The following is a 23,686-nucleotide window of genomic DNA, read 5'->3' on the forward strand; positions in this document are numbered from 1 at the left end:
AAGATGCACAAAAAATCGTAAAAGAGACTCTGCGCTACAGGAGAACTCACGGAGAATAACTTTAATAACTTTGCTCCTTGAGGAAGCTAACGGGGAAGAAAGAGGTCGGGGAAAGGAGAGACACTTAAGAAGAAAGGTTCCATGTACACAAATATGATGACTTCCAACTTCCAAGGTAGCACCCTGGGTCACACTAAGCAAGGCCGACCCCTCCCTGGGGTCAGACGCCCAGGGAGCCCCCTGGAGCCGGGGCTGGAGTCCTGGCGGGAGGGGAGGAGAGGTGTGGGTAGCGGGCTTGGAGGAGGGAGTGGACGGGTGAGGCGAGGCCCGGCCCGCCGCAGTCCTGCCCCCGGCCCCTGGGAGCTTGCCTCCCTGTGTCCGGGCCAGGCGAGGGGTTAATGCTATGGCCAGCGGGGAGGCCTGGCGGGCCCAGTGGGGTCGGCGGGCCTGGGCTCAGTGGGGCGGGTGGCGCCGCTCGGCCAGGCCCCCGCGGCCCAGCACCTCCCCGCTGAACTGGTAGGTGAGCTTCTTCTTGACCTTCTTGACCTCGCCTGTCTTGCCATAGTTGCGCAGGGCGCGGGCCATCTTCTGGTAGGTCATTTTCTTGCGGTTTCCCTTCTGGATGCCCCAGCGGTGTGCCAGCGCCTCCTTGTGCTTGGACGAGAACTGGAAGGTGCCCTTGTCCTTGTCCACCCACCAGATGCTGTCCTTCATGTCTCCGCTGCGGAGCAGGTCCAGCAGGAACTGGTACAGGCGGATCTTCTTTTTGCTGCCTGCAGGCGGGAGGCGGTCAGCCACCCCCACACAGGCACCCACCCTCCCCTCCCCCGGATGTAGGGCCCCCCCTCCCCCGGCGTGGGGAGGGAGTGCTCCCTGGAGAAGGACTGGAAGGAGGGGGTGGTGTACAGGGCCCTGGCACTCACACCTGCTCACACCCACTCACATGCAACCCAGAGAGGTATAGACGCACATGCACGGTCCCAGGCTCGGTCGCAGAGATGCCTGTGCGTGTCTGTACCGCACTCATGCTCTGGTGCTCATCGACACACGGACAGCACAGATGGTCACAGACACAGCGCACACGTGGGCAAACGTTCACACGCTCACAGATACGGACACACACTCAGCTCTGTGCCAGGACCGCTGTGGCCTTGGCTGGGGTGCCAGGGGCACATAATGGCCGGGGCCGGGGCGCACGGCTGAGCCACCCTACCTGTTTCCCCATGCAGGAGGCCAGGCCCTGGCTCCAGGCCATCAGCCTCCCCGTCAGACACCTCCAGCGGCGGGCTCTGCCTCTCGCCTTCCTCCTCGTCCGAGCTAGGCTGGGCCGGGGACAGGGAAGGGTATGGGAGGCACATCCGGGGTAGGTAGGAGACCTAGAAAGACAGGGAAAGAGGGTCAAGTTCAGCGAGGCCCAGTTCCCAGCTCAGGACTGCTGGAAAGAGAAGTAGAGAGGGTGGCGAGGCCAGCAAGGGTCAGAAAGATTTGGGAGAGGTCTGGGGAAGTTGGAGGTCAGTCAGGTTACAGGGGTCCGGCAGGGTGAACTCCCACATGGCGTGGGTTGTGGGGGGCCAGGGGCTGCTGAAATCCAGCCCGCTGTGGGCCTCCTAGTTGGTGGCGGCATGGCCCAGGGAAAGGGCGCCCTTTCCCTATATGCACAGAGGTACTATATGGCCTGGCATTCCTGGGGTCAGAGGGGGCAGAGCAGAGGGGCCGAGGGGTCGGGTAAGGGAGGGAATGCGGTTTCTAATAAGTTGATGAGACATGAGGGAAGGGTCCGTGGAGGTCCGCGCGGGGTGGTAGATGTTAACGGAGGTCACTGACTGGGATTAAGGTGCGTGGGGCTGAGCAGGATCAATAAAGGGGGTCAGTGGAGATGGGGAGGCCGGGGGAGGCCAGCGGAGATCAGTGTCCAGTGAGATGGGGCCCGGGTCGGTGAGGGGCCCGTGGTTGGGGTCGGGAGGGCCACCGTGGTCGGGCGGATCAGAGGAGGGTGGGAATTATCGGGGCTCTGTCTGGTGTGGGGCCAGAGCCGATAAGGGGTGCAGGGTCACGAGGTCAGTCAGAGGGTCAGGAGGCAGCCGTTGGGGCTCCGGCCGCCGTTGGCGCTGTGGGGCAGGAAGCCAAGTTGAGTAAGAGCCTGTGTCAGCTTCCTGTGGAGCGCCAGCCTCACCACAGGCCGGGTCCCGCGGGACCGGCGGCCGCACGCACCTGGTGGCCAATGCCCGCGTGGGTCGGCGCCATGGGGGTGTCGAGCACGTGCATCTGCTCCAGCTCCATGTGCCGGTAGAGCTGCTGCAGCTGCGGGGGCTGCACGCTCTGCAGCTCCGTGAAGTGGTTCTCCGCGAAGCTCTCGAACTCGCTGTGCACGTGGTGCGGGTGGAAGTCCCAGTAATGGTCTGCAGGGGCGGGGGGTGGTGTGCGGTGAGCCCGGGGTGCGCGGGCAGGGAGAGCTCGTGGTGACGCAGAGCACAGTCATCCGGGCCGTGGAGGGGCGGTGACCGCCCACCCGGCTGGGGTCCCCACGATCTCCCCACCTGCCTCGTTAGGTACCACCCCATTTTACAGATGAGGTCACTGAGGCTTGGCCAGGCAGTTGGAGGCCCTGGCCTGAGCTAAGACCTGGGTCCGAGGCAAAGCCTGCGCTCCCAGCAACCATTCTAGCCTGCCTTCCCCGCAGGCACAAGGACATGGGCAGAATCTGAATCCTGGCTCAGCCAGAGTCTGAATCCTGGCTCAGCCGTTTGCTGTCCGTGCGACCTCAGGCATGGGCACCGACCTCTTCATTCTCAGCTGTTGGCTCACTAATAAAATGGGGATCATAGTTATTGGGAGCATGCAAATAAGTTCACATTTGTAAAAACTCCCAGCCCCGGAGGAGGCCCTCGGGGAATGCTGATTCCCCCTCTGCTTCTCTGGAAACCAGAGTGGTTCCTGAGGCCACAGTCACACACACATGGTCCTGTCCCACCGTCAAGGTGTGATTGTGAAGTCACACGGCTGACGTTCCTCACCCACCAGAACCTGTCCTGGCCCATGGCACTGCCCCTCCGAAGCCATGCCTCTGGGCGGCTCTGTCTGTCTCCGAGCCAGGATGCCAAGACACAGGGCTACACTGGAAACTCCCCATAGGTGCTTTCAGAGTCTGCGGTGGGGGGGATTCGAGTTTGGGGAACAGCCACGTGCCATCGGGAGCTCTGTCTTGGGACTAGGACATGATTTCGCTGAACATCTTTTCCAGGAAGAAAACAAAACAAAACAAAAACCTGCCACACGTCTGTGGAGTTCCTGGGGACAATCTGGGGTCCAAAAGAAGATGTGGTGATAAAGGGACAAGAGGGATTTTCTCATGTGACCCAAGAGGGAGTGTCCAAGATTCTAGGCCAAGGCAGCCTCTCTGGGATGCTACATGGAAACAAATACCAACCCCGTGTGTGTGTGTGTGTGTGTGTGTGTGTGTCTGTCTGTCTGTCTGTCTGTCTGTCTTTTTTGCTTTCACAAAAGCACATAGTCATTCATTCACACACCCCCAAAAAATGACATGCGTTTTTTTGGCTTTGGACGGGTTCTCAGAAGACTTGCTTCCTAATACCGCTCTGCGATGGCTTTGCTCTGTGACCCTAGACAAGACATTGTATTTCCCCGAGCCTCCAATTCCCTAATCTAAAAGTCAAAGACCCGACTGGGTAGTTAACAGAGGTCGTGTCCACACATGAAATCACCCAAATCCACAATCCAGGCAGCCCACACTCCCACCTCTGCAAAGCGATATGGCACAGAAGAGAGAAAGTACATGATCTGGGAGTCAGGCAGAGCTGGGTTCAAATCCCACCTCTGCCATTGGGCAGGTTACTGCACATCTATAAGCCTCAGTTTTCTCATCTGTAACATGGGGCTAATAATGACAGATATCCCATAGTCTTGTGCAGGTTGAATGAGCTAATGTCTGCAAGGTGCCTAGAGGAGAACCGGGCACAAAATTCCATTCAATAAACATTACTACTACTAGGACCGCTGTGTTATTCTAAAGAACCTAGATTAGCACTTCAGCAAATGACAGATATTTTCATTCATGTTTATCTCCTCTTCTTCCTCCCACTCCCTGCCAATCAGTCAGTGGACCACTCAAATCAGGGTTTTTTTTTTTGGGGGGGGGGGGTAGTAGGTGTCTCTTTCTCCCAAAGGCTAGATCTGGGGCCTCAGCATTGCACCATGAGGACAGTGACTGGTGTTGGTCTCCCTTCACCCCCAAGGCTAAACACAGTAGTCACTCAACAAACATTTCCCGAAGGAGTGAACAAAGGAATGAATGAATAAACCCTAGCCTCCTGAAAACTCTCTCTGACTCTCCTCCACAAAATTATCCAAATCTGACAGGAAAACAAAACAATGTTTCATTGGTACTTTCATCTTGCAGCAGATTAACAGGACCCAGAAGCTCTCCACTGGCCTGGGAGAGTTGGCTCTGTGCTTTAGAGATGGGGCCCTTTGGGGGGCTCTGGGATTTGGTGAGCCAATCCCGGGTCCTCTTTAGGGGTAGATCCGCCCCCTGGCCCCACTCCTGACCCCTCCCATGTTTGCCTTCCACACTCAGTTTGAACCGTCCAGATCTTGCCAGAATGCCTTATCTTGCCTACCAACCCCCACCTGCACACCCACTTCGGGTCCAGGGTTTGGAGGAGCCTGCCTGTGTGCAGTGCTGCAGGCGTAGGGTGAGGTCCTCCGATGGCTCTCTTTCCCTCCTGCTCACCCTTTCTGTTCTAGCTCTGCAGAAGACCCCTCAGCTCACTCTAGTGGCCCCGGCCTAGGCCAGCATTTCCCATGGGATTCTCAGGACACCTTCATCAGAGTCACTCTGGGGGGCTTGGGGCTCCACTTGGAGACCCAGGGAATCAGAAGCACCGAGAGAGGAGCTGGGAATTGGAATTTAACCAGGTCCTAAAGAGGTTCCTTTGCTCACTGAAACCCTGGAACCCTGCTCCAGGATCCCCTGAAAGCTGCAAAGGGGACTCGAGCTACCATTAAGGTTTCAAAAGGCCCAACGGAAACCTCGCCTTTACCCTTGATTTGGGAGCTCAGGCAATTATGTAATAAACGCTGCCTGGTAGGCAGAGACGTTCTAAGCATGGGGCCCTCTGAAGGAACACAATGCAAAGAATCCTTCCTAGTGCAAAGGTCGGCAGTCCTGGGCTCTTTGGACCTCACTTCTAGACGACTGTTCACGAACACAGTGCTTTACCCCTTCACTGGGTTACCGGGATCATCCTGCACAATGTCTCCTTAGCATGACTCTGCTCCTCAAAGGAATATGATGCCATTGGCATATCTGAAGTTCGACCCCTCCTTTTCATAGCCTGGCAGGCCACCCAACACATAGTGGGCCTTAACCAATATTCAAATGATTGGTAAAAGTTAGCTTTTAATATGCATTTTTATGTACTGCGCGATGCTGAGTCCTCATACCACATTTCTCATTGAATCTCACCTTAGCTCTGACCAGGTGGCCATAGTAGTGTGACACTTCTTCTTCTTTTTTTTTTTTTTAGTATAATCTTTCTTTTTTAAAAAAAAAAAAAAAGATTTTATTTATTTACTTATTTGACAGAGAGAGATCATAAGCAGGCAGAGAGGCAGACGGTGGGGGGGCGGGGGTAAGCAGTCTCCCTGCTGAGCAGAGAGCCCAGTGTGGAGCTTGATCCCAGGACCCTGAGATCATGACCTGGGCCAAAGGCAGAGGCTTAACCCATTGAGCCATCCAGACGCCCCTAGTATAATCTTTCTTTTGCACATGAGGAAACTATGACACAAAGAGATTAAGTCCCTTGTTCTCAGGCAGGCATTGGTAAAGTCACCTGTGTCTTCCTTCAGGGACTGAACTCCTATCATTACATCATACAACTTCTGAGAAGCAAGGCTGTTAATGAGAGCTGTAATTAAGACCCATGCTGCCACCAGCTTTCCTGCCTGCTTTTATCTCTCTGTCTGTCTGCCATCAGCCACTCTCACCCATGGTTCATCATCTGTCCTCCCTCCATCCAGTCTTCATTCATCCATCCATCACTGGTCCCTCTTCCACTTATCCATCACAATCCGTCTATCCATCCATCCCTCATCTAGCCACCCGTTCATCACCCGTCATTCCTTCCATCTGTTCCAGACAGCCAGCAAGAACTCATTCATCTTGATCTTTCATTGCCTCCCTCTAAGCCAGCTCCCAATCTGGGACCAAAGTCCTACCCACCCAATCACTATTCTGACTTAGTATTTTTGGTGTCCCTAATACCTGTAAGTCACCAGGACAAAAACAAAATAATATTCCAAGCAACTCCACACATACACAAAACTTAAGCCCTAAGTGTCATTCAGTTGACCTTATCTCCTCGGAACAGAAATCCCAGTCTTAAACTCAGGGTTCCCCCCCCAGGAGAGCAGAAGTAGGATCAAGACAGAGAAGGATTATGAGGAATTAAGAAGACAAAGGCTGAGAAAAAAAAAAAAACTTTAGGAAATCACAGACCACTGGACAGGGGCTCCTGCAGCCCAGCCCTCCTGCCCATTGCTCCTGTAAGGGAACCAGAGGTCAGAGAGTGGAGCTCTAGGCTTCATATACTTGTTACTCTCCACCTTGTATCCTAATTATTGAAGTTTTAGTTATTTCTCCTCTTAAAATAATAAATCTGATAGGACTTGTGTTTCGTTGTTTCCTTAGCACCTAGCAATGTGCCTGGAGTACAAGAGATGCTTTGTATACATTGATTAGATGGATAGGTCCGTAAGAAATTGCTAGAGGGTTTGGCGGGTGAAGGGAAGGACAACTGGAGAGGTCAATGAGTGCATGATTAGATGGGTGTGTGGATGCACGGGGTAGAGGGTCAGCGGGAGGATAAAAGAGTACTTGGAAAGATGGAAAGATGGAGAGGAGTCATGCCTTGGAACTCTAGTTCCTTCACCAGTCCCCTCACAGAGAACAAATCCCATCACATCTGTTACGATGGCTGCTATCAAAACCCAGAAACTAACCAGTGTTGGTGAGGATGTAGAGAAATTGGAATCCCTCTGCCCTGGGGGTGGGAAGGTAAAATGGTGCAGCCACTGTGGAAAACAATCTGGAGGTCCTCAAAAATTTAAAATAGAACTACCATTTTATATTATGCATATTTGGCCACAATTTAAAATAATATGAACAATCATTAAATTTTAGGAGCCCTGCCTTCAAAATCTGTCCCAGATCTGTCCACTCCTTTCTGTCTCTAGGGCCACCACCCTTGGCCAAGCCACTGTCATCTCTCTCCTGGATTATTCCAGGAGTCCCCTCGCAGTACTTTCTCCCTGTTCTTACAGTGGCCCCTACAGCAGCCAGAGTGATTTTTTTAAAAGCTTATTCATTGGAACCCCTGAGTATTGGAAGAAGGTACTAAAAACTTCCAGAGAGACAAAATGAAACTAAACAAGCAGAAAAACCCACAAAAACAAAAAACAAGGTTACATTCCAAAAAGAGGACATAAAAAGAGATCCGACTTCAAAGAAAAAAACTCCAGTAACCAGAAGATAGAGAAATGCTTTCAAATTTCTAAGGGAAAATGTGGGTTTCAACCTAGATTTCTGTACATGGCCGACCTACTGTTAACCATGAAGACATGAGAACAAGTAAACAGCAAAACCCTACCTCCCACACACCCTCTCTTAGGACGCTCTGGCGAGAAGAGTAACAAGTCCTGTCCGCGGTATGTAGCATTCACCGTGTGCCAGGCACCTTTCTAAGGATTGGACATACAGTGACTCACTCAACCCTTGCAGCAATCCTGAAAAGTCGGTAGCATTTTGAAGTTGAGACAGAGAGGTAAAACACCTTGCCCTTGGTCACCCCAGAGAATAGTGGGGAGGGCGATGGGGCATGAGTCTCATCAACCTGGCTCCAGAACGAGGACGCTACCTCCTTGTCACCATGCCCCTTGTCCTCTTTTTCGGGGACGAGCAAGTACAGGTAATCAAAGTGTCCCATGTGGCTCAGCTGAGTAACCTTCACATGGTCCTCATACCGGAAAATGTAGATACTGAGGCCAAAAGTCAGTACACGGAGAAACACAAATATTGTGTTATCTTACTTGTATGTGGAATCTTAAAAAAATATATCCTGAGCTTATAGACAAGGAAATCAGATTTGTGGTTGCCAGAGGCTGGGGTTGGGGTTGGGAAAATTGGAGGAATGTGGTCAAAAAGGAAAATTAAAAAAAAAAAAAAAAAGGGACACCCTATGGTTATAAGTACCAGGACAGGACGTACAATGTGGTGCTGCAGTTAACAATGTGGTGCGGTATATTGGAAAGTTGCCAAGAGATTGGATCCTCAACGTTCTTTCCACCAGGAGAAAATCTTTTTATTTAATCTCTATGAGGTGAAGGATATTAACCGAATTTACCGTGGTACCCATTTCGCACTGTCTGTGGCCGTCGGGTCATTAGGTCCTGCACCTTAACCCTACACAGTATCCTAGGTCGGTTCCATCAGTAAAACTGGGAAAATATTGCTGTAGAAGCATTTGGGAATTTGTGAAGTGTGAGAGTGTGTGTGTGTGTGTGTGTGTGTGTGTGTGTGCATTCGGAATGACTCTAATTAGAGTCTTACACAGAACAAGATGGCCCATTCGGTAGTACCTCAAATTGAAGATTCAATCTAGATTCCTTGGCATTGGAATAGGAAGCTTGGGAAAATAGCTTTCCTCTGTTTCTGCTGTGCCATGTATGTCACAAAGACATGTCTATGATAAGCTTGGGAAAAAGGTAGCAACTTGCGGGACGGCGTGATGCTACTGTTCCGTTGTGGCGGGAACAGAATATACACACGTGCGTGCACACATTGACAGACATACAAGAGGATATATACACGGAATAAAACGTCTGCCTGGGTGGACGAAGGTGCTATCAGAGGGGAAGGAGCTCGGGAAGAGGGAACCATCTTACGTGATAAGTATTTTAAAATTTTTGCAATGTTTACCCTAACAATCAAAAATTGACGATTTAAAATGTATTTAGATTTTCAACACACACACACACAGAGGATGATTCAGATCATGTCATTTCTCCGCTCAAACCCTGCAATGCCTTCCCATTGTTTGCAGGATAAAACCCAAACTCTGGCCTTCGGGCCCTGTGTACTGTGTCCTTGGCAGGCCCCTCCGGCTTGCTTCAGTCTCCACCCCCAAGACCCCCGCCTTGGGCCGCCCCTGCCACTCTGGCCCTCTGTCGGAAGTCTGCGCTGCTTTGCGCTTGCTGTTCTCTCTGCCTGGTGCGTCTTTCTCCTCTGCATCCACTGGCCTAATCACCTCAACTGCCCCCTCCTCAGAGGCCTGCCCTGACCTCCCAATGAAAAGTAGTCGTCGGCGCTCTGTGTTACATGACTTTGCCTTTCATAGGACTTAGTATTGTGTGTCTGCTTATGTGACTGTTCATGGCCTCTTCCCTCTCTGGAATGTAAGCTGTCAGGAGAGCTCATCTAACTCGTTTATCATGGAGCCTCTGGTGTCTAGAACAGTGCCTGGCACACAGCATCTTATCAGGAGCTGTTGGGTAGTCGGACAAATGAGGAATGAGTGGACATATGGAAAAATGATTCGTGTTGGAAGGTTGAGTGGGTGGCTACAAGGGCGGGTGGTGATGGGTGGGCAGCTGGCTGGTTGCCTGGCGCCTGGGTTGGCTGAAACTGACGCAGTGGGTCTGTTGCAGACCCCTCCGGCTTCTCCCACTCTCCCAGCCACTTCCTCTCTCCCGCCTGGCTAGGTCATAAAGCTAATATACTACGTCTTGAAAGCTCCCTGGGCCCTTGCTGGATTCAGGAGCTTGAGTATTTCATGCATGACCTCAGTGAATCGCCACAATATGACGAGGTAAGTGTTTCCATGCTCTCACTTCCATATATGAGGGACCGGGGCCTCTGAGAGGCTGTCATTTGCTCTAAGATCACACACTGGTGGGTGATGAAATCAGGAGCAGCCCCAGGTCCAGCCCCAGTGTCTTCTTAGTAAGTTTCAACTACCATCTGAAAACGCAGACACAGAGGACGTCCAGGAACTGATTGGAAAATGTGGGGTGTCTCTACTCTTGAGTCTCCAGATAGTACCTTTCAAGAGGTATTAGGAAAGGACAGAACGGGGTACCCAGGTGGCTCAGTCCATTAAGCATCTGCCTTTGGTTCAGGTCCTGGGGTCCTGGAATCAAGCCCCGCATCAGGCTCCCTGGTCAGTTGGGAGTCTTCCCCCTCTGCCTCTCCCTCTGCTCTCTTGCTCTCTCTCTCAAATAAGTAAATAAAATCTTTAAGAAAGAAAAAAGAGGGACAACTGGGTGGCTCGGTTGGTTAAGCCACTGCCTTTGGCTCGGGTCATGATTCCAGGGTCCTGGGATCAAGTCCTGCATCGGGCTCCTTGATCAGCGGGGAGCCTGCTTCTCTCTCTGCCTCTGCCTGCCACTCTGTCTGCTTGTGTTCTCTCTCTCACACACAGATAAATAAATAAATAAAATCTTTAAAAAAAATAAAAAAGAAAGAAAGGAAAAAGGAAGAACCAACAGATGCCCAGATCAGCACAGATGCCCAAATTGGAAATGATAGGAGAAGGGGTGCAGGGAGTAGGGGCCGGGACACTTGGGTATGCCAGAGGAGTCTCTGAAGAAATTGGAGCATGACCAAAACAGGGTACTCAGGCATCTGATCAGGAGTCATTGCTAGAGCCCCAGCCCAGATGTAAGGGACCTGCCTGGGCACTGGGCCAGGAAAGTGCAGGTTTCCCTAAAGCACTCACTCCATCAGTCCCCGGTCTAACTGGTTTCTAGATGTATGAACACACCCTCATATTGCACGAGGGGAAACTGAGGCTGCAACAGGCCCAAAGGAAATGCCCCCAAGCCCAGTGAAAGTGAGAGGAGGTTAGGCCTGAGGGGAAAGCATCCCTAAGCAGCCCAAGGCCAAGCTGAGTTTGCGGGGACCTGCCTGTCCTGCTGCCTGGAGCCACCAGGGGGAGCCAGTCCTTACATCCCGAGGGACCTTGCCGGGTCCTGACCGGCTAGGTGCAAGGGTCACCAAGGGCTGGTGTCCAGGTCAGGGAGACCCCATCCCTGATCCTGGCTGGGGGTGCTGAGAAGACAGGTGGATGAGGGAGACTTTCTCTCTAAATTGTCCAGCTTTTTCCACAGAGAGGACACATTGCTTGCCGAATCATGAATAAGCTTTGAAGGATGAAAAAGCAGATGTTTAAAACCTTCCTGCCAAACCTGCCCCCGGATTGGGGGAGACGTCTTTGTGTTCCCACATGCGGACTTGAGGCTCCTCCAGCACCTACACCCTGAACGTGGCTCCCGGGCCTGGCCTTTATAAATGTTGCCAGCCTTGTTAACCCCAGTGCCACCGTTCATAGGATTTGGCATCTAGATGTGGGAGTCCTTCCTAATAAGGAAGGGGCCTGTGCCATCCCCGGGCAGGGCCCTCAGGTTGAGACTGCCCTCAGGTGTGCCTGAAGGATGAAGCGACAGGTGCGGCTGGCCCCCAGGTGTGGCCTCACTGTGAGAAACCTTTCTCTGGGGCTGCAGACACCCCGGTATCTGGCCTGCCCAGATTTCGGACTCCTGGAGAATTCCTCAGGGAAGACCTACTACCTAGGCCCTCTCCCTTTGGCTCCGGGGTGCCCCATCAATATACCAAGATCCCCTTTGGGTAGCCTCTCTGACTGCCCTGCCCAGGTCCCAGGCCCCTACTGCCTGTCCCCATCAACCCTGAATGCGCTCCGGGATCGCAGCTGGGCCTTGGGATAGGCAGTGAGCTCGGACTGAAGGCTCACCTGGCTCGTACTCTATCCTCACTCCTACCCCTGCAAGCTAGGGCTCCACTCTGCCTCAGAGCCTTTCCCTCAGTGAGCGGTTCTTAAACAGGGGTGACTCTGTCCCCCAGGGGGTTATTTGGTAACGAATAACGTGTGGGAACATTTTTGGTTGTCGTGACTGGCGGTAATTCTGGCATCTGACAGGTAAAGCCAGGGATGCTGCCGGACATCCTGCAGTGTACAGGGCAGGCCCCACGACAAAGAAATTGTCCAGCCCCAAACGTTGAGAGAGCTTGAGAACACAGCAGGGAGCGGGGGTGACACCAACGTGGAATTCACGTTGGGTGAAGGGGTGACAACACCAGAGAGGAAGAAGGGGGTGAGGGGAGCAGGGGAGGAAAGCAGGAGAGGTCCCCGGCCTGGAGCAGACAGACCAGGCTCCCCTGACCAGCTGTGTGACCTTGCACAAGTCGCTCCCTGAGCCTCTGCTTCCTCGTTTGTGAAAAGCCACACGGATTGGACCAGAAGATAAACCTGGATGAAGCGGACCTCGGGCCCTGGCGCACACGGGAGATGCTCGGTAAATGCAGGCCGGGGGTGTGGGGCGTGGGGCGTGGGAAGGCCCAGTACTCACCGCTGTGGCTTTCTCCATCGCTGCTGAGATAGGGGTAGTATTCGTGTGTTTGGCGCTGGTACAGGTCCGTGTCATAGGTAACCAGGTCTTCCGATGGCTGCTGAGAGAGGAGGCTGTCAGGGCTCAGGTGGTGGCGGGAAGACCCCAGCCGGCGTGGCAGTTCCCACCGCATGTTGGGGCCACACCACCCTCCCGCACTGAGGGACTGCGTCAGGCCTACAGCCCTCTCTCTGCCTGAAACTGTGAGAGGCCACAGCAGGGACGGGGGACCCAAGAGAGCAGAGTCTTGGCTCCTGCGGAACGGGGCTGACAGGGACTCCAAAGGTCACAGGTCAAAAGAGGACCCAGGCTGAGCGGAGAGCATGGCTCCCTCCACCCCCTCCCCTCACAGCGGCTCCTGAAGCCACACTCCCACTCACACCTGCACCCCCAGGTCCCCATCTCACGCACGAACTCTCACGTTCACACCAACACACCTACACCTCCCAATGTACAAATATTCCCCGTGACACCCACACTCCCACACATGAACTCACACTCACGTGCCCGCCCACACTCACTCCACAGGTCACTCGCACCCACACACCTGCGGCCACGTGTGTACACACGGCTATACACTCACACCATAGGCACATATGGCCCCTTGAATGAACACACATCTCTTCACGCTCGCTCTCGGGCACCTTAAACACAGGCTCAGGCCCACACCATCAAGGCCCCTCACACATCGCTTGCATGCCCACCCTCATAGCACACACACGTGTCCTCCTGCCAGGGTCTCCACAGCCTGTGCCCGGGGCCCAAGGCACCCTCAGGGCCCATGACGACCGATGGCCACTCACACTCATGGGTTCCACTGTGGTCACCAGGCAGGACTGGGGGCCATGGGCCTGCCAGAGCCTTGGTCCTCTCGCTCTCCAGCCTCCTCCTGACACGCCCCCTGGGATACTCCCTTCTCTTCCTCCCTTTGCTCTGCCCTCACCCCTCGTTCTTCCTCCCCACCCCCACCCCGCCCTCCTCTTCCTCCCTGCTCTCCTCTGCCCTCCTCCTCCTCCTCCTCCTCCTCCTCCTCCGCCCCCTCACCCCTCCCCGTCCTCTCCCCCTCCGCCCCCTCCAGCCCGCACTCCTCCCTGTCCCGGGGCAGAGGGACAGCACACCCAGTCTTCACAGTCATCAGGCCTCTCCCCACCCCCACAGTGTGTGCCCAGGGATTGCACAACAGCTACTGGGCCCTTAAGGGCTTAGGTGGGCGGGGGGGGGGGGGGCTTGGCGAGGGCCCTTGGGAGCCCACCTTCCCAGGAGTAGTCCCTGAGGGGTTTGGTGCCCCCTGCCTAGCTGTGTCTGGATTTCAGGGATTGAGAGGTCAAGGGTCAGAGACAGTGTGGCCAAGCTTCTGGGCCTGTGGCTTTCTTGAGGCAGACTTGGCTCTTCCTGGGACCACCTCCATCCCCTGCCCCCTCCCCCAGCTTCTTGGTGGTGGACCGAGGCTGGGGCTGGGGCGGCTGGCTGGAGCTGTCTGTGTCTGACCAGTAAGAAGGCCAGGAACCCAGCACCGGGTTTCCAACAGCGGGATGTCAGGCCTGGGGTGCCTCCTGGGGCTCAGAGGCCTGGCTGGGGTGGGGCGGGGGAAGGGAGCTGCCATTAGGCCAGGAAAGCTGAGTCAGGTGGGCAGGCCCTGTCAAGCCCTGCCCGACTCCCCCAGCGCTCCCCAGCCCTGCTGAGTGGGGATGGGGCGGGAAAGAGAGAGGGGTCCTCTCTGAGGGGCGCAGGTCTGCAGCTGCCCGAGGCTGCAACTGTCACGGAGCGAGGGGCAGCGGTGATCGCCCGGGCTGCTGCCCTTGCCTCCGGGGCTCCCCTGGGATTCCTGCCGCTTCACGTCCAGCCCTGGTCCTTGTCTCACCCTCCGCCCCCGCCCTTGCTCCTGCCTCTACTCTACTGGCTCCTACCATGCCGCCCTTGAGCTCAGCCCCAGATGGGCCCAGCTCTGGCCCTGACCTCCCCTCCAAGCCCCCTGGCCAGTGCCCCAGCACAACTGCCGTCCTAGTCTCCGCTCCATTTCTTGCTGTCGTCCAGCCCCTGGGGACCTACCGGCCCCAGGCCCAGACCCTTCAGTCAACAACCCTGTCCCCTGTGCCAGGCCCCAGACCAGGCACTGGGGACCCAGACATAAATGAGCCTCTGTTTCCATGGGCTGAGACCTCTGGCCTATTGCCTCCTGTCCTCAAGCCTTCACCGTCCGGGGACCAGCTTCCCCCCACACCAGTCACCCCAGCCCCTCCACCGCCACCGTTCCGCCACCGTCCTCACCATTCTCAGCCCAGCACCCTGCCCAGGAGCTCAGCCTGCCACCCAAGCCCCATCTATAAATAACCGTTCAGGCCCCACCGATCACAGCCCCACCGTGGGCCCAGCCCTCAGCCCGCCGGGGCGCGCTCAAAGAAGCTAATGGCCCCCTCGCTGGGTCTCAGGCCAGGAGCTCCAGGGAGGAAACACCAACTTCCCACTGATAGCGAGCCTGGGAGGGCAGCTGGCTGGTCGGTGGCCTGGTGGGCAGCGGGCGGTCGTCTGAGGGCCGCGGGTCTGGCTAGTAGAGGAGTCCCGGTACTCACAGGGGGGACGAGGGGAAACCCTTCCATTTTGCACGCCTGTAACATCCAGCCGAGCTCCGAGCCGGTCAGGTCCCCTGCCTCAGTGGGGGCCAGTGCGGAGCCCCTCAGGATGGGGCGCCCCGTCAGGGGCTGGACGGACTCAGGGCGGGCGCAGGGCTCGGGCCTGCCCCCTGAGCTACAGGAGCCCTGGGTGAGCCCCCTCCCTTGACATTGCAGGGCCAGCGCAAGTTCCTGATTTTATCGAAGGGCCTGCCACTGGGAGATAGTCCCCTTGGGGTGACATCACCGCCCCAGCCCGTTTGCATAAATCTCTTGCGCTACATACAGGAAGTCTCAGGCCGGCTGGGGCAGGTGGTGCTCAGAGGGCTGGCCTGAGAGGCCATGGGGGCCAGGCCCCCTGCCCAGAGGAAGCTGGAACTGTGAGGGGCGGTCTTGGAGGCTGGGGTGGGAGAGAAAGAGGGGGACAGAGGAAGCCTAGCCCTACCACAGGGGGACAATGCTGCCCCCAGGCCCTGCTGAGGCCCCCTAACCCCACAGATGCCCACTGCTCTTGAGATCCCCATGTGGTCAACAGTCAGTTGCTTGGGGTCAGAGCCGGTAGCTTCTTCGAGTCAGAAGCAGGGTGCCTTCTCCAGGACTTTACTTTCTGGGCTCAGCCTGGCTGGCTGAGAGCTCTGATCTAGCAGAGTCCCACGCCTGGCTCTTCTGGGACTTGGATCCTCAACACCTATGTTCTGTGCAGCCTGGGGCTCAGCACAGGCTGCTTTCCCCCTCCCTCAGAGCCTCCCTGCCACCACAGGGCATCCTGGGTTCTTACACCCTCCACTCCCAGTTTCCCAAGGACCGCTGGTTCTTCCATATCCCTAGCAGCTCTATTCCCAACCCAGATTTCCCAGTTTCCCCACCCCTTAACGATACCTGAGAATTAATCTAGTCTTCCTGGTTTACAAACCTTTCTTGTGGGCACATCCATTCATTTTCCTACCCATTATTTATCCATCCATCTCTTCACCTGTCAAGCCAATCAGACATTCATTTCTTTATCGTTTTATTTAGCCATCCATTCCTTCATCCATTTATCTGTTAGCCCATTCATCCAGCCGCCTATTGTTCATCTACTTGTCCATCTAGCCATTGATATGCTAATATATTAGCCCATCCACCTGTTATTGATCTATCACTTTATATCTTCATCTGCTTATCTGCTGTATATCCAGCTCTCGATCTGTTCATCCATTGGCTCACCCATCCACCCACCCAACCATCCACTTACCCACCCATCCACCATCCATCCATCTATGCAGCCTACCAATAACTGAGCTTCACGTTCTATGCTGAGTGTTGGGAAAATAGATAAGTATTGGACAAGATCCCTGCCCTCAGAGAGCTCCTGATCTAGTCTGGAAGACAGGGATGAATAGAGACTTTTTAAAAAAGATTTTTATTTATTTATTTATTTGACAGAGAGGGAGAGAGAGAAAGCACACAAGAATGGGGACCTGCACGCAGAGGGAGAGGGAGAAGCAGGCTCCCCACCGAGCAGGAAGCCCAATGTAGGGCTCCATCCCAGGATCCCAGGACCATGACCCGAACTGAAGGCCAACACCCGACTAACTGAGCCTCCCCAGGAGCCCCAATTAGAGACATTTTTTTGATCCATTGATCTCTGGTGAGTCTACTCCACTGGGGAAGAACTTCTTGAGCATTCGGTTTCCTTCCATGTGTAGTCTAACCCTTTGTTTTATATCCCTTTCCCACTAAGACTAGCCTGCCTCCTTCCCATCAGTGGAATCCCAGAACCCCATGGTTCTGGTCCACAAGGTCTGGGTTCACCGTTAGATCTATTTCACTTCCATCTTCACTGGTTTTTTTGCATCTGCACTTGGGACTCTCCAAGGGGTCCAGGTCATAAGCCCTTAGGACTCCCTAGGAGCCTGTCCGATGCCCCTCCCAGGGTAGGGGCGAGGCTGCTGACTTGGCATCAGTTCCATCCCTGCTCCCTACTCCCCACCAAGAAGGCCATGTCCCAGCCGACTGCCTGTCGATGGGTTAGGTTTACTTCATGAGACCCAGGTCCTGCTTCTTCTGTTCATTCATTCATTTGTTCATTCTTCAATCATTCATTCATTCCTATCTTAGTTTGGTTTGTTTATATGTTTATCTATTCATTCATTCATTTAATCACTAACTCTTTACTGAAGTTCTTCCGTGGGCTGGGCCTGGTGAGGGGGCACAAATATGAATAAGGTGTGTCCTGGTCCCCCGGAGTTCACGGGCCTGCAAGGAGAACACGCATGTAAACAGATAGCATGGTCTCTGCGGAGGTGAGGGGACAAGAGAGCGGTGCTAGGTGCACCAGGGAACGATGGATTTGGTCAGATTCCCAGGTAGGAAAGCATGTGAGGAAAAGGGAACATCTGGCTGAGGAAGCAGCCTGAACAAAGGCAAGAAGGTAGAAGAAAACAAGGCAACAGGGAGCCCCCATCCTGTGGCAAGAAACAAGACAAGACACGAAAGCAAAGCTTGCACCCCTGGGGCAGACAAGGAGCCCATGCTGCTTGTGAGCAGGGAGTGTGATGCAGACAACGTACCCACCACTGATGTGTTCCCAGGGCCCAAGTCTCCAGGCGCCCCAGGAGAAGAAAGAGGTTCCATTATCCCAAGTCTGGCTGAGCCCAAGGGGCCTGGATACGAAGCCCCAGAAAAGATCCAGGGCCGCCCCTCTCTGAAGATGGGCACAATGTCTATCGCTCTCTGTGCAGTAAGTACCAGTGACTGTGTCCATTCACAGAGCAGCAAGCCCTCCCTACCCCCCCTTCCACTTCCCCTCCTCCCAAAATGCACCGGGGGGCCTCTTCCTGATTCTTCCCCTACCCCCGCCTCCAGGGACCCACTATTATTGAAAGCCTTTGGAATCTTAGCACCCAGATTCTAAGCAATTCAGAGCAGCAAGAAGGGTCTGATAATCTGATAATCCACCACCCCAGGGCTAAGAGATCCTAAAGCGGGTTGGGAGGGGGGTGGGCAAAACTTTTCTGAGTGCCCAGCCCCGTGCTGGGTACTTCTACCCTTGAGATCTCACGTAACCAAGACAACCATCTGTTAAACTGAGGCCCAAGAGGTCAGTGACTTGCCCAGGCCAGGGTCCAGCGTGTGCATGGAGAGCTGGGGCATCCGATCTGCCTCCTGGGTCCTTATGGAGAGAGAGGGAAGCAGAAGAAGAAGGAGAAACTAAACACAGAGAAGGGAAGGTGGACAGAGTTGGGAGGGAAAAGGGGGATTGGAGAGGAAGAGAAAGAAAAAAAAAATGCGGGAGAAAGAGTCAAGGAAGGGAGCAGAGAGAGGTGATAGAAGAAAGAAAACAAGCAAGGCTGGTGGAGGAAGGGGAAGGCAAAGGGGAGGGAGAGAGGAGCCAGGACAGCCTCCTCCTCCTGCAGCCAAGGAAAGGGGACCAGAGAGGGTCCACGGTGTCTTGGGCCTGGGCTGTGGCTCTCATTATCAGTAAGAAATAGATTTGAGGGGCGCCTGGGTGGCTCAGTCATTAAGCGTCTGTCTTCGGCTCGGGTCATGATCCAGAGAGTCCTGGGATCGAGCCCCGCATCAGGCTCTCTGCTTAGCGCGAAGCCTGCTTCTCCCTCTCCCACAATCCCTGCTTGTGTTCCCTCATCTTGCTGTCTCTCTCTCTCTCTCTCTAATAAATAAATAAATCTTTTTAAAAAAGAAATGGACTTGAAACAAAAAACTTGGGAGCTCCAGGGAATGAGAGACAAAAGAAACATTTTTTGAAATTATTTTATTTTTGAATAGATAATATATGCACATGGTACAGAATTCAAAGACGTGAAAAGAGGAAGGGCCGCCCAGTTCCTGGGCCATAGGCTTCCTCCCCATTACCTACTTCTTGTGCATTTTTCTAGAGAATTCTGAGCAGACACAGTAAAGGCAGATACATCATTTTTAAAATTTTACACAGAAGGTAGCACACTAAAAACATGGCACTTCCCTTTGGTTTTATTTTTCCCTTAAATCCATTCCACGCCCAGACAAGGAGAGCTGTCTTGTTCTTTTTAATGACTGTATAGTATTTCACTGTTTGAATGGACTGATTTTTTTTTTTTTTAAAGTAAACTCTACACCTGACATGTGGCTTGAATTCACAATCCCGAGAGCAAGAGTCATGTGCTCTACCCACTGAGCCAGGCAGATGCCCCTAGATAGTGATATTCATCAATTATGAGAGATCTCATTCATATAAAAGAGAACACAAAATATTTCTGTAGAATTTCAGGAGAAATCATAAAGCTAACCCTTGGAGTGCCTGGGTGGCTCCGTTGGCTAAGCATCTGACTCTTGATTTCAGCTCAGGTCTTAATCTCAGGGTTGTGAGTTCAAGCCTGCATTGGGCTCTGCACTGGGTGTAGAGCCTATTAAAAACAAAAAACAACCAAAAAACTAACACTTCCATAGCCACCATCCAGGTCAAGAAATAAAACATACCCAGCACTCCAGAAGCGTTCCCCAAATGTCCCCTTACACATCTCTCCCTCTCTCTAGAAATAACACTACCCTTAACTTTTTCAGTCATTATTTCCTCAATTTTCCTTATAGTTTTACCACTTAGGTAAACATCTCTAGAGTTGGGTTTTATTGTAACAGATTTTAATCTCATAAAAAAAGAATCATGGTGTAAATATTCTTTGGGGTCCTCCTCCCTCTTCCCACCGTCTGGGTGTTACGTGTAGGTAGCTGCGGTCCGTTTCCACTGCTGTATTGTATCCCATTGTCTAAAAATTGATTTAAACGGTCTCAGGGATGGACATTCTGGCTGTTTCCAGTCTTTTCCTGTTACAAATCATAATACAATCAATAACATTGGCTAGTTTACACACATGCAAGCGTTTGTCTAGGATAAATTCACCAAAAGTTCAAATGCTGGGTCAAAGGCAGTATTTTTATTTATTTGCTTTTTTTTTTTTTTTTTTAGGAAAGCTAGAGGGGAATATAGGGAAGGTTTGAGTTACACGTCTCCTGGGCAGGATGGGCTTGTGATGCTGGCTCGGGATGTCTCTTCTCATGCTTTTATGTTTGCTTGTCTCTAAAAAAGCACCTTTCGACAGCAAATAACAAAACACACTTTTCTGCCTTAAATGAAAACAATGTGCGAGACAGACCTACTGCTGTGGAAGCAAGTGTTTGATGGGAAGTTAAAATGCTATAAATTCTTTTTTTTCCTGTACTTAATTTTTCAAGGTTAATTTTGATGGTTAAGAGATAGGTACCAGAGGGGCGCCTGGTGGTTCAGCTGGTTAAATGTCCAACTTCGGAGGCGCCTGGGTGGCTCAGTGGGTTAAGCCTCTGCCTTCGGCTCAGGTCATGATCTCAGGGTCCTGGGATCAAGCCCCACATCGGGCTCTCTGCTCAGCAGGGAGCCTGCTTCCCCCTCTCTCTCTGCCTGCCTCTCTGCCTACTTGTGATCTCTCTGTCTGTCAAATAAATAAATAAAATTTTTTAAAAAATGCCCAACTTCGGCTTGGGTCATGACTGGGGATCCTCGGAGAGAGCCCCATGTTGGGCTCTGAGCTCAGTGGGAAGTCTGTTTCTCCCTCTCTCTCTGCCCCTCTTCCTGCTTGTTCTCTCTCTCTCTCTCAAATAAATAGATAGAATCTTTAAAGAAAAAAGTCATCTAATTAAAAAAAAAAAAAAGACTGGGAGACACCTGGGTGGCTCAGTCAGTTAAGTATCCACCTTTAGCTCAGGTCATGATCCCAGCATCCTGGGATCAGTCCATCATCCAGCACCCTGCTCAGCAGGGAGCCTGCTTCTCCCTCTACCTGCCACTCCCCCTGCTTGTGCTCACTCTTTCTGACAAATCCATGACTAAAATCTTTCAAAATAAATAAATAAATAATGAAAAAAGATTGGTTCTGAAAAGAAAGTCACCACAACTAAATACACACTGAGTCAAAAACCCTTGTGACTCCCCTATAGACACTAATAAATAGTGTCATATAATAACCTAAAATTGGGATGCCTGGGTGGCTCAGTAAGTTAAGCGTCTGCCTTCAGCTCAGGTCATGATCCCAGGGTCCTGGGATCAAGCTCTGCATCGAGCTTGGCATTGGACTCCCCAAACCCTAACCCTAAACTTGCTCAGCAGGGAGCCTACTTCTCCCTACCCCCCTGCTCCCTCTCTCTGTCAAATAAATATACAAAAATCCTTTAAAAAATTTTTAAAGTAATTACCTAAAATTGACATTAAAAGCCCTTAAATTGGGGTGCCTCAGTGGGTTAAGCCTCTGCCTTCGGATCAGCTCATAATCTCAGGGTCCTGGGATGGAGCCCCGCATCGGGCTCTCTGCTCAGCAGGGAGCCTGCTTACCGCCCCCCTGCCTGCCTCTCTGTCTACTTGTGATTTCTCTCTCTCTTTCTGTCAAATAAATAAAAAAGTCTTAAAAAAAAAAAAAAGAGGTTTAAAAGCCCTTAAATTATAAGTAATGTTGAAAATGACACCTCTCTCATATCTTAGCTCATTGGAAAAAAGACCAGACAATTTATTTGGATTTTATAGCATAAGTGCACAGGAATTTTTGACTCTCTTCTTTTGATGTCAGAGGAGTTGTCTTTTTTTTTTTTTTTTTTTTTTTTTTTTACTGAGTTATAGCCGACACATACTATTATACTAGTTTTCGTGGTACCGTATTTTAAGTCTTGAGATAGATAGACATATTGTTGTATCGTCCTAATCAAAATTGTAACAACCTACCCTCTTCCCACCAGCAGCATATGACATTGCTGTTCCCCACGCCGCTGGACGAGTGGGCAGCTCTGTGGAGGGACAGAGTGGCCAGGCAGGCCTGGGCGGTGGATGGCCAGGCAGCCCTGTGGCCTCACTGGGCTGGGCGGGCTGCCGAGGGGGTAGGCATGGTGCTAGTGCAATCTCAGGGTGAGCAGGCAACAGGAAACGTGGGGGCTGAGTCCTAGAAGCTGAGTCCACAGAGGGAGACATGACCCCTGACCTCGCAGACCCCTTAACCTCTGCCTCAGAGAACTCGAAAAGAAGGGACTGACACACACATACCCCCACCGCACCCCCCACTTTCCCAGCAACTGGCCCCTCATGGGGAGTGACAGAGGTGTGGGAAAACTCGGGCCTCAGACCCAGAGCTGGGAAAGTTGACCAAAAAGAGCTGAGCCCGTGTACAGAAATGGCCGTCTTGCAACTTCCTCTCACAGTTGAGACACTGGGAGAGGCTCCTTGGGCCGCAGCCTGCGTTACTTGGGCCGCTGTGAGCTCTGCAGCTCTGGGCAGAGCACTGGGCCGACTCTTGAGTGCACGAGGACCTCTGGCAAGACCCCTGGCCTCACTGGGCCTGTTCTTGAGCAGGAAAGACAGGGATGAGCTCGTACTTAGGAGTGTTTCCTTGCAGGCTGGCGGGGGCGAGCCCTCCAGGAAAAGTGACAGGCCTGCTGAGAAGGAGGGTGGGCCAGCCAGGCCTCGCAGACAAGGGGCTATTTGAAGAAACTCTGGAAGGGAGCGAAGGAACGAGCTAAGCAGACACCTGGGCGAAGAGCTCCAGGCAGGGACCCTGGGCTGCACAAAGTGTGAGCCGGGGAAGAGCAGGGCGCTGGTGGAAGGGGAGGGGAGAGGCTGGCGGCCGGGGCAGGTGGGGCCCGAGAGGAAGACCCTGTGGACATTCCATTTGGACTGAGTGAGACCCAGGGGACATGGCAGGCAGGATATCTTCTCTCTGATTCGCATCTGAAGCTGGTGCCATTATCTTCCCTCGGGTGCAGATGAAGACAGTAAGGCCCCGAAGTGGCCTTTGCCCCGGACGTCCTGGCTCAGCCCCCCTGTGGCACAGGCGAGGCCCCCCCACCCAGGGCTGCCCGAGACCCCAGCCCCTACCCACAGCAGGCGCTCAGGAGGTGCTCGTGGGCCCCCACAGAGGGGAAAGAGCCGGCCTGGGTTGAGCCCCTGGGGTCTCCTGGCGTTCACTCCGCCCACCCTCACTTGGTCCTGTGAGGCAGGCATTTCTTCCCGGGGCTACTGCACAGACGGGGGGCGGGAAATGAGGCTCAGGTGGCTGGGGGTGCACCCAAGGACACACAGCTGGTGAGTGGGTGGGAGGTGACTGCAGTGGCCTCAGGCCACTGTCCCTACCTCAAGTTTCTCCCCTGGGTATTTCCCTACTTAAAAATCATCCTTAATTCTCGCTTGTCCACAGGGTGCAAGCCAACGCTCTGAGGCCTTTGCGGGAGCCCCTAGCACCCAGGGTCCGCCTGATTTTCCACCCTCCCCCACCCACGTGGGCCAGCCCCACCCCCACCTCCAGCCAGAAGACACGACTCAACATTCCCAGAACCTCTTTCTCAATCTCCCAGACCTTGCTCACAGGCCCACCCCTTCCACACCCTAAGGCCTCGGAGTCTCATGGGCTCTCCTCCTCCTCAGTCTCTCCTGTGCCCCCCGAGACACACCCTTCCCGTTTACCTCCATCTCTCCCCACTCTCACCCCCACCTCCACCCCTGCCAGTCTCTCCTCTCACCCTGTGCCAGTCCCCCACACTGGGCCAGCTCCCCAGCCCCGGCAGCCAAGAGGCACAGCTCTCTAGAGTAGCCCAACCTCCTCCGAGGC

The 23,686-nt window shown here is 53.4% G+C and overlaps 1 protein-coding gene across 3 annotated transcripts; it reads right to left on the minus strand.

The window, feature by feature from the left end:
- Positions 1–46: 46 nt before the first annotated feature.
- Positions 47–15,297, minus strand: SPI1 (Spi-1 proto-oncogene). 3 transcript variants are annotated; one of them, XM_059141961.1, is made up of 5 exons: positions 15,051–15,297; positions 12,442–12,538; positions 2,212–2,399; positions 1,214–1,376; positions 47–773 (listed from the first exon to the last, which is right to left on the minus strand). In XM_059141961.1, exons 1-5 carry the CDS (start codon positions 15,093–15,095, stop codon positions 454–456), a joined length of 813 nt encoding a protein of 270 aa, XP_058997944.1. In that variant the 5' UTR covers positions 15,096–15,297; the 3' UTR covers positions 47–453. The 3 variants fall into 3 exon arrangements, with proteins under 3 accessions (XP_058997944.1, XP_058997933.1, XP_058997952.1); XM_059141950.1 differs by having other exon boundaries at positions 12,442–12,541; XM_059141969.1 differs by lacking the exon at positions 15,051–15,297 and adding an exon at positions 13,284–13,304.
- Between the last annotated feature and the right edge of the window lie 8,389 nt (positions 15,298–23,686).

This window comes from Mustela lutreola, chromosome 1 (assembly GCF_030435805.1).
Source record: "Mustela lutreola isolate mMusLut2 chromosome 1, mMusLut2.pri, whole genome shotgun sequence".
Taxonomy (NCBI): Eukaryota; Metazoa; Chordata; class Mammalia; order Carnivora; family Mustelidae; genus Mustela; species Mustela lutreola.

What these genes read in the sequence shown, in the direction of transcription:
- SPI1 (XM_059141950.1), bottom strand. Translation starts at nt 15,095, where the DNA reads ATGTTACAGGCGTGCAAAATGGAAGGGTTTCCCCTCGTCCCCCCT. An exon ending in ACGCGGGCATTGGCCACCAG is followed by an intron (nt 1,377 to 2,211) that starts GTGCGTGCGGCC and finishes CTGTCTTTCTAG; the next exon opens with GTCTCCTACCTACCCCGGAT. An exon ending in CCTCCTGCATGGGGAAACAG is followed by an intron (nt 774 to 1,213) that starts GTAGGGTGGCTC and finishes TCCCGCCTGCAG; the next exon opens with GCAGCAAAAAGAAGATCCGC.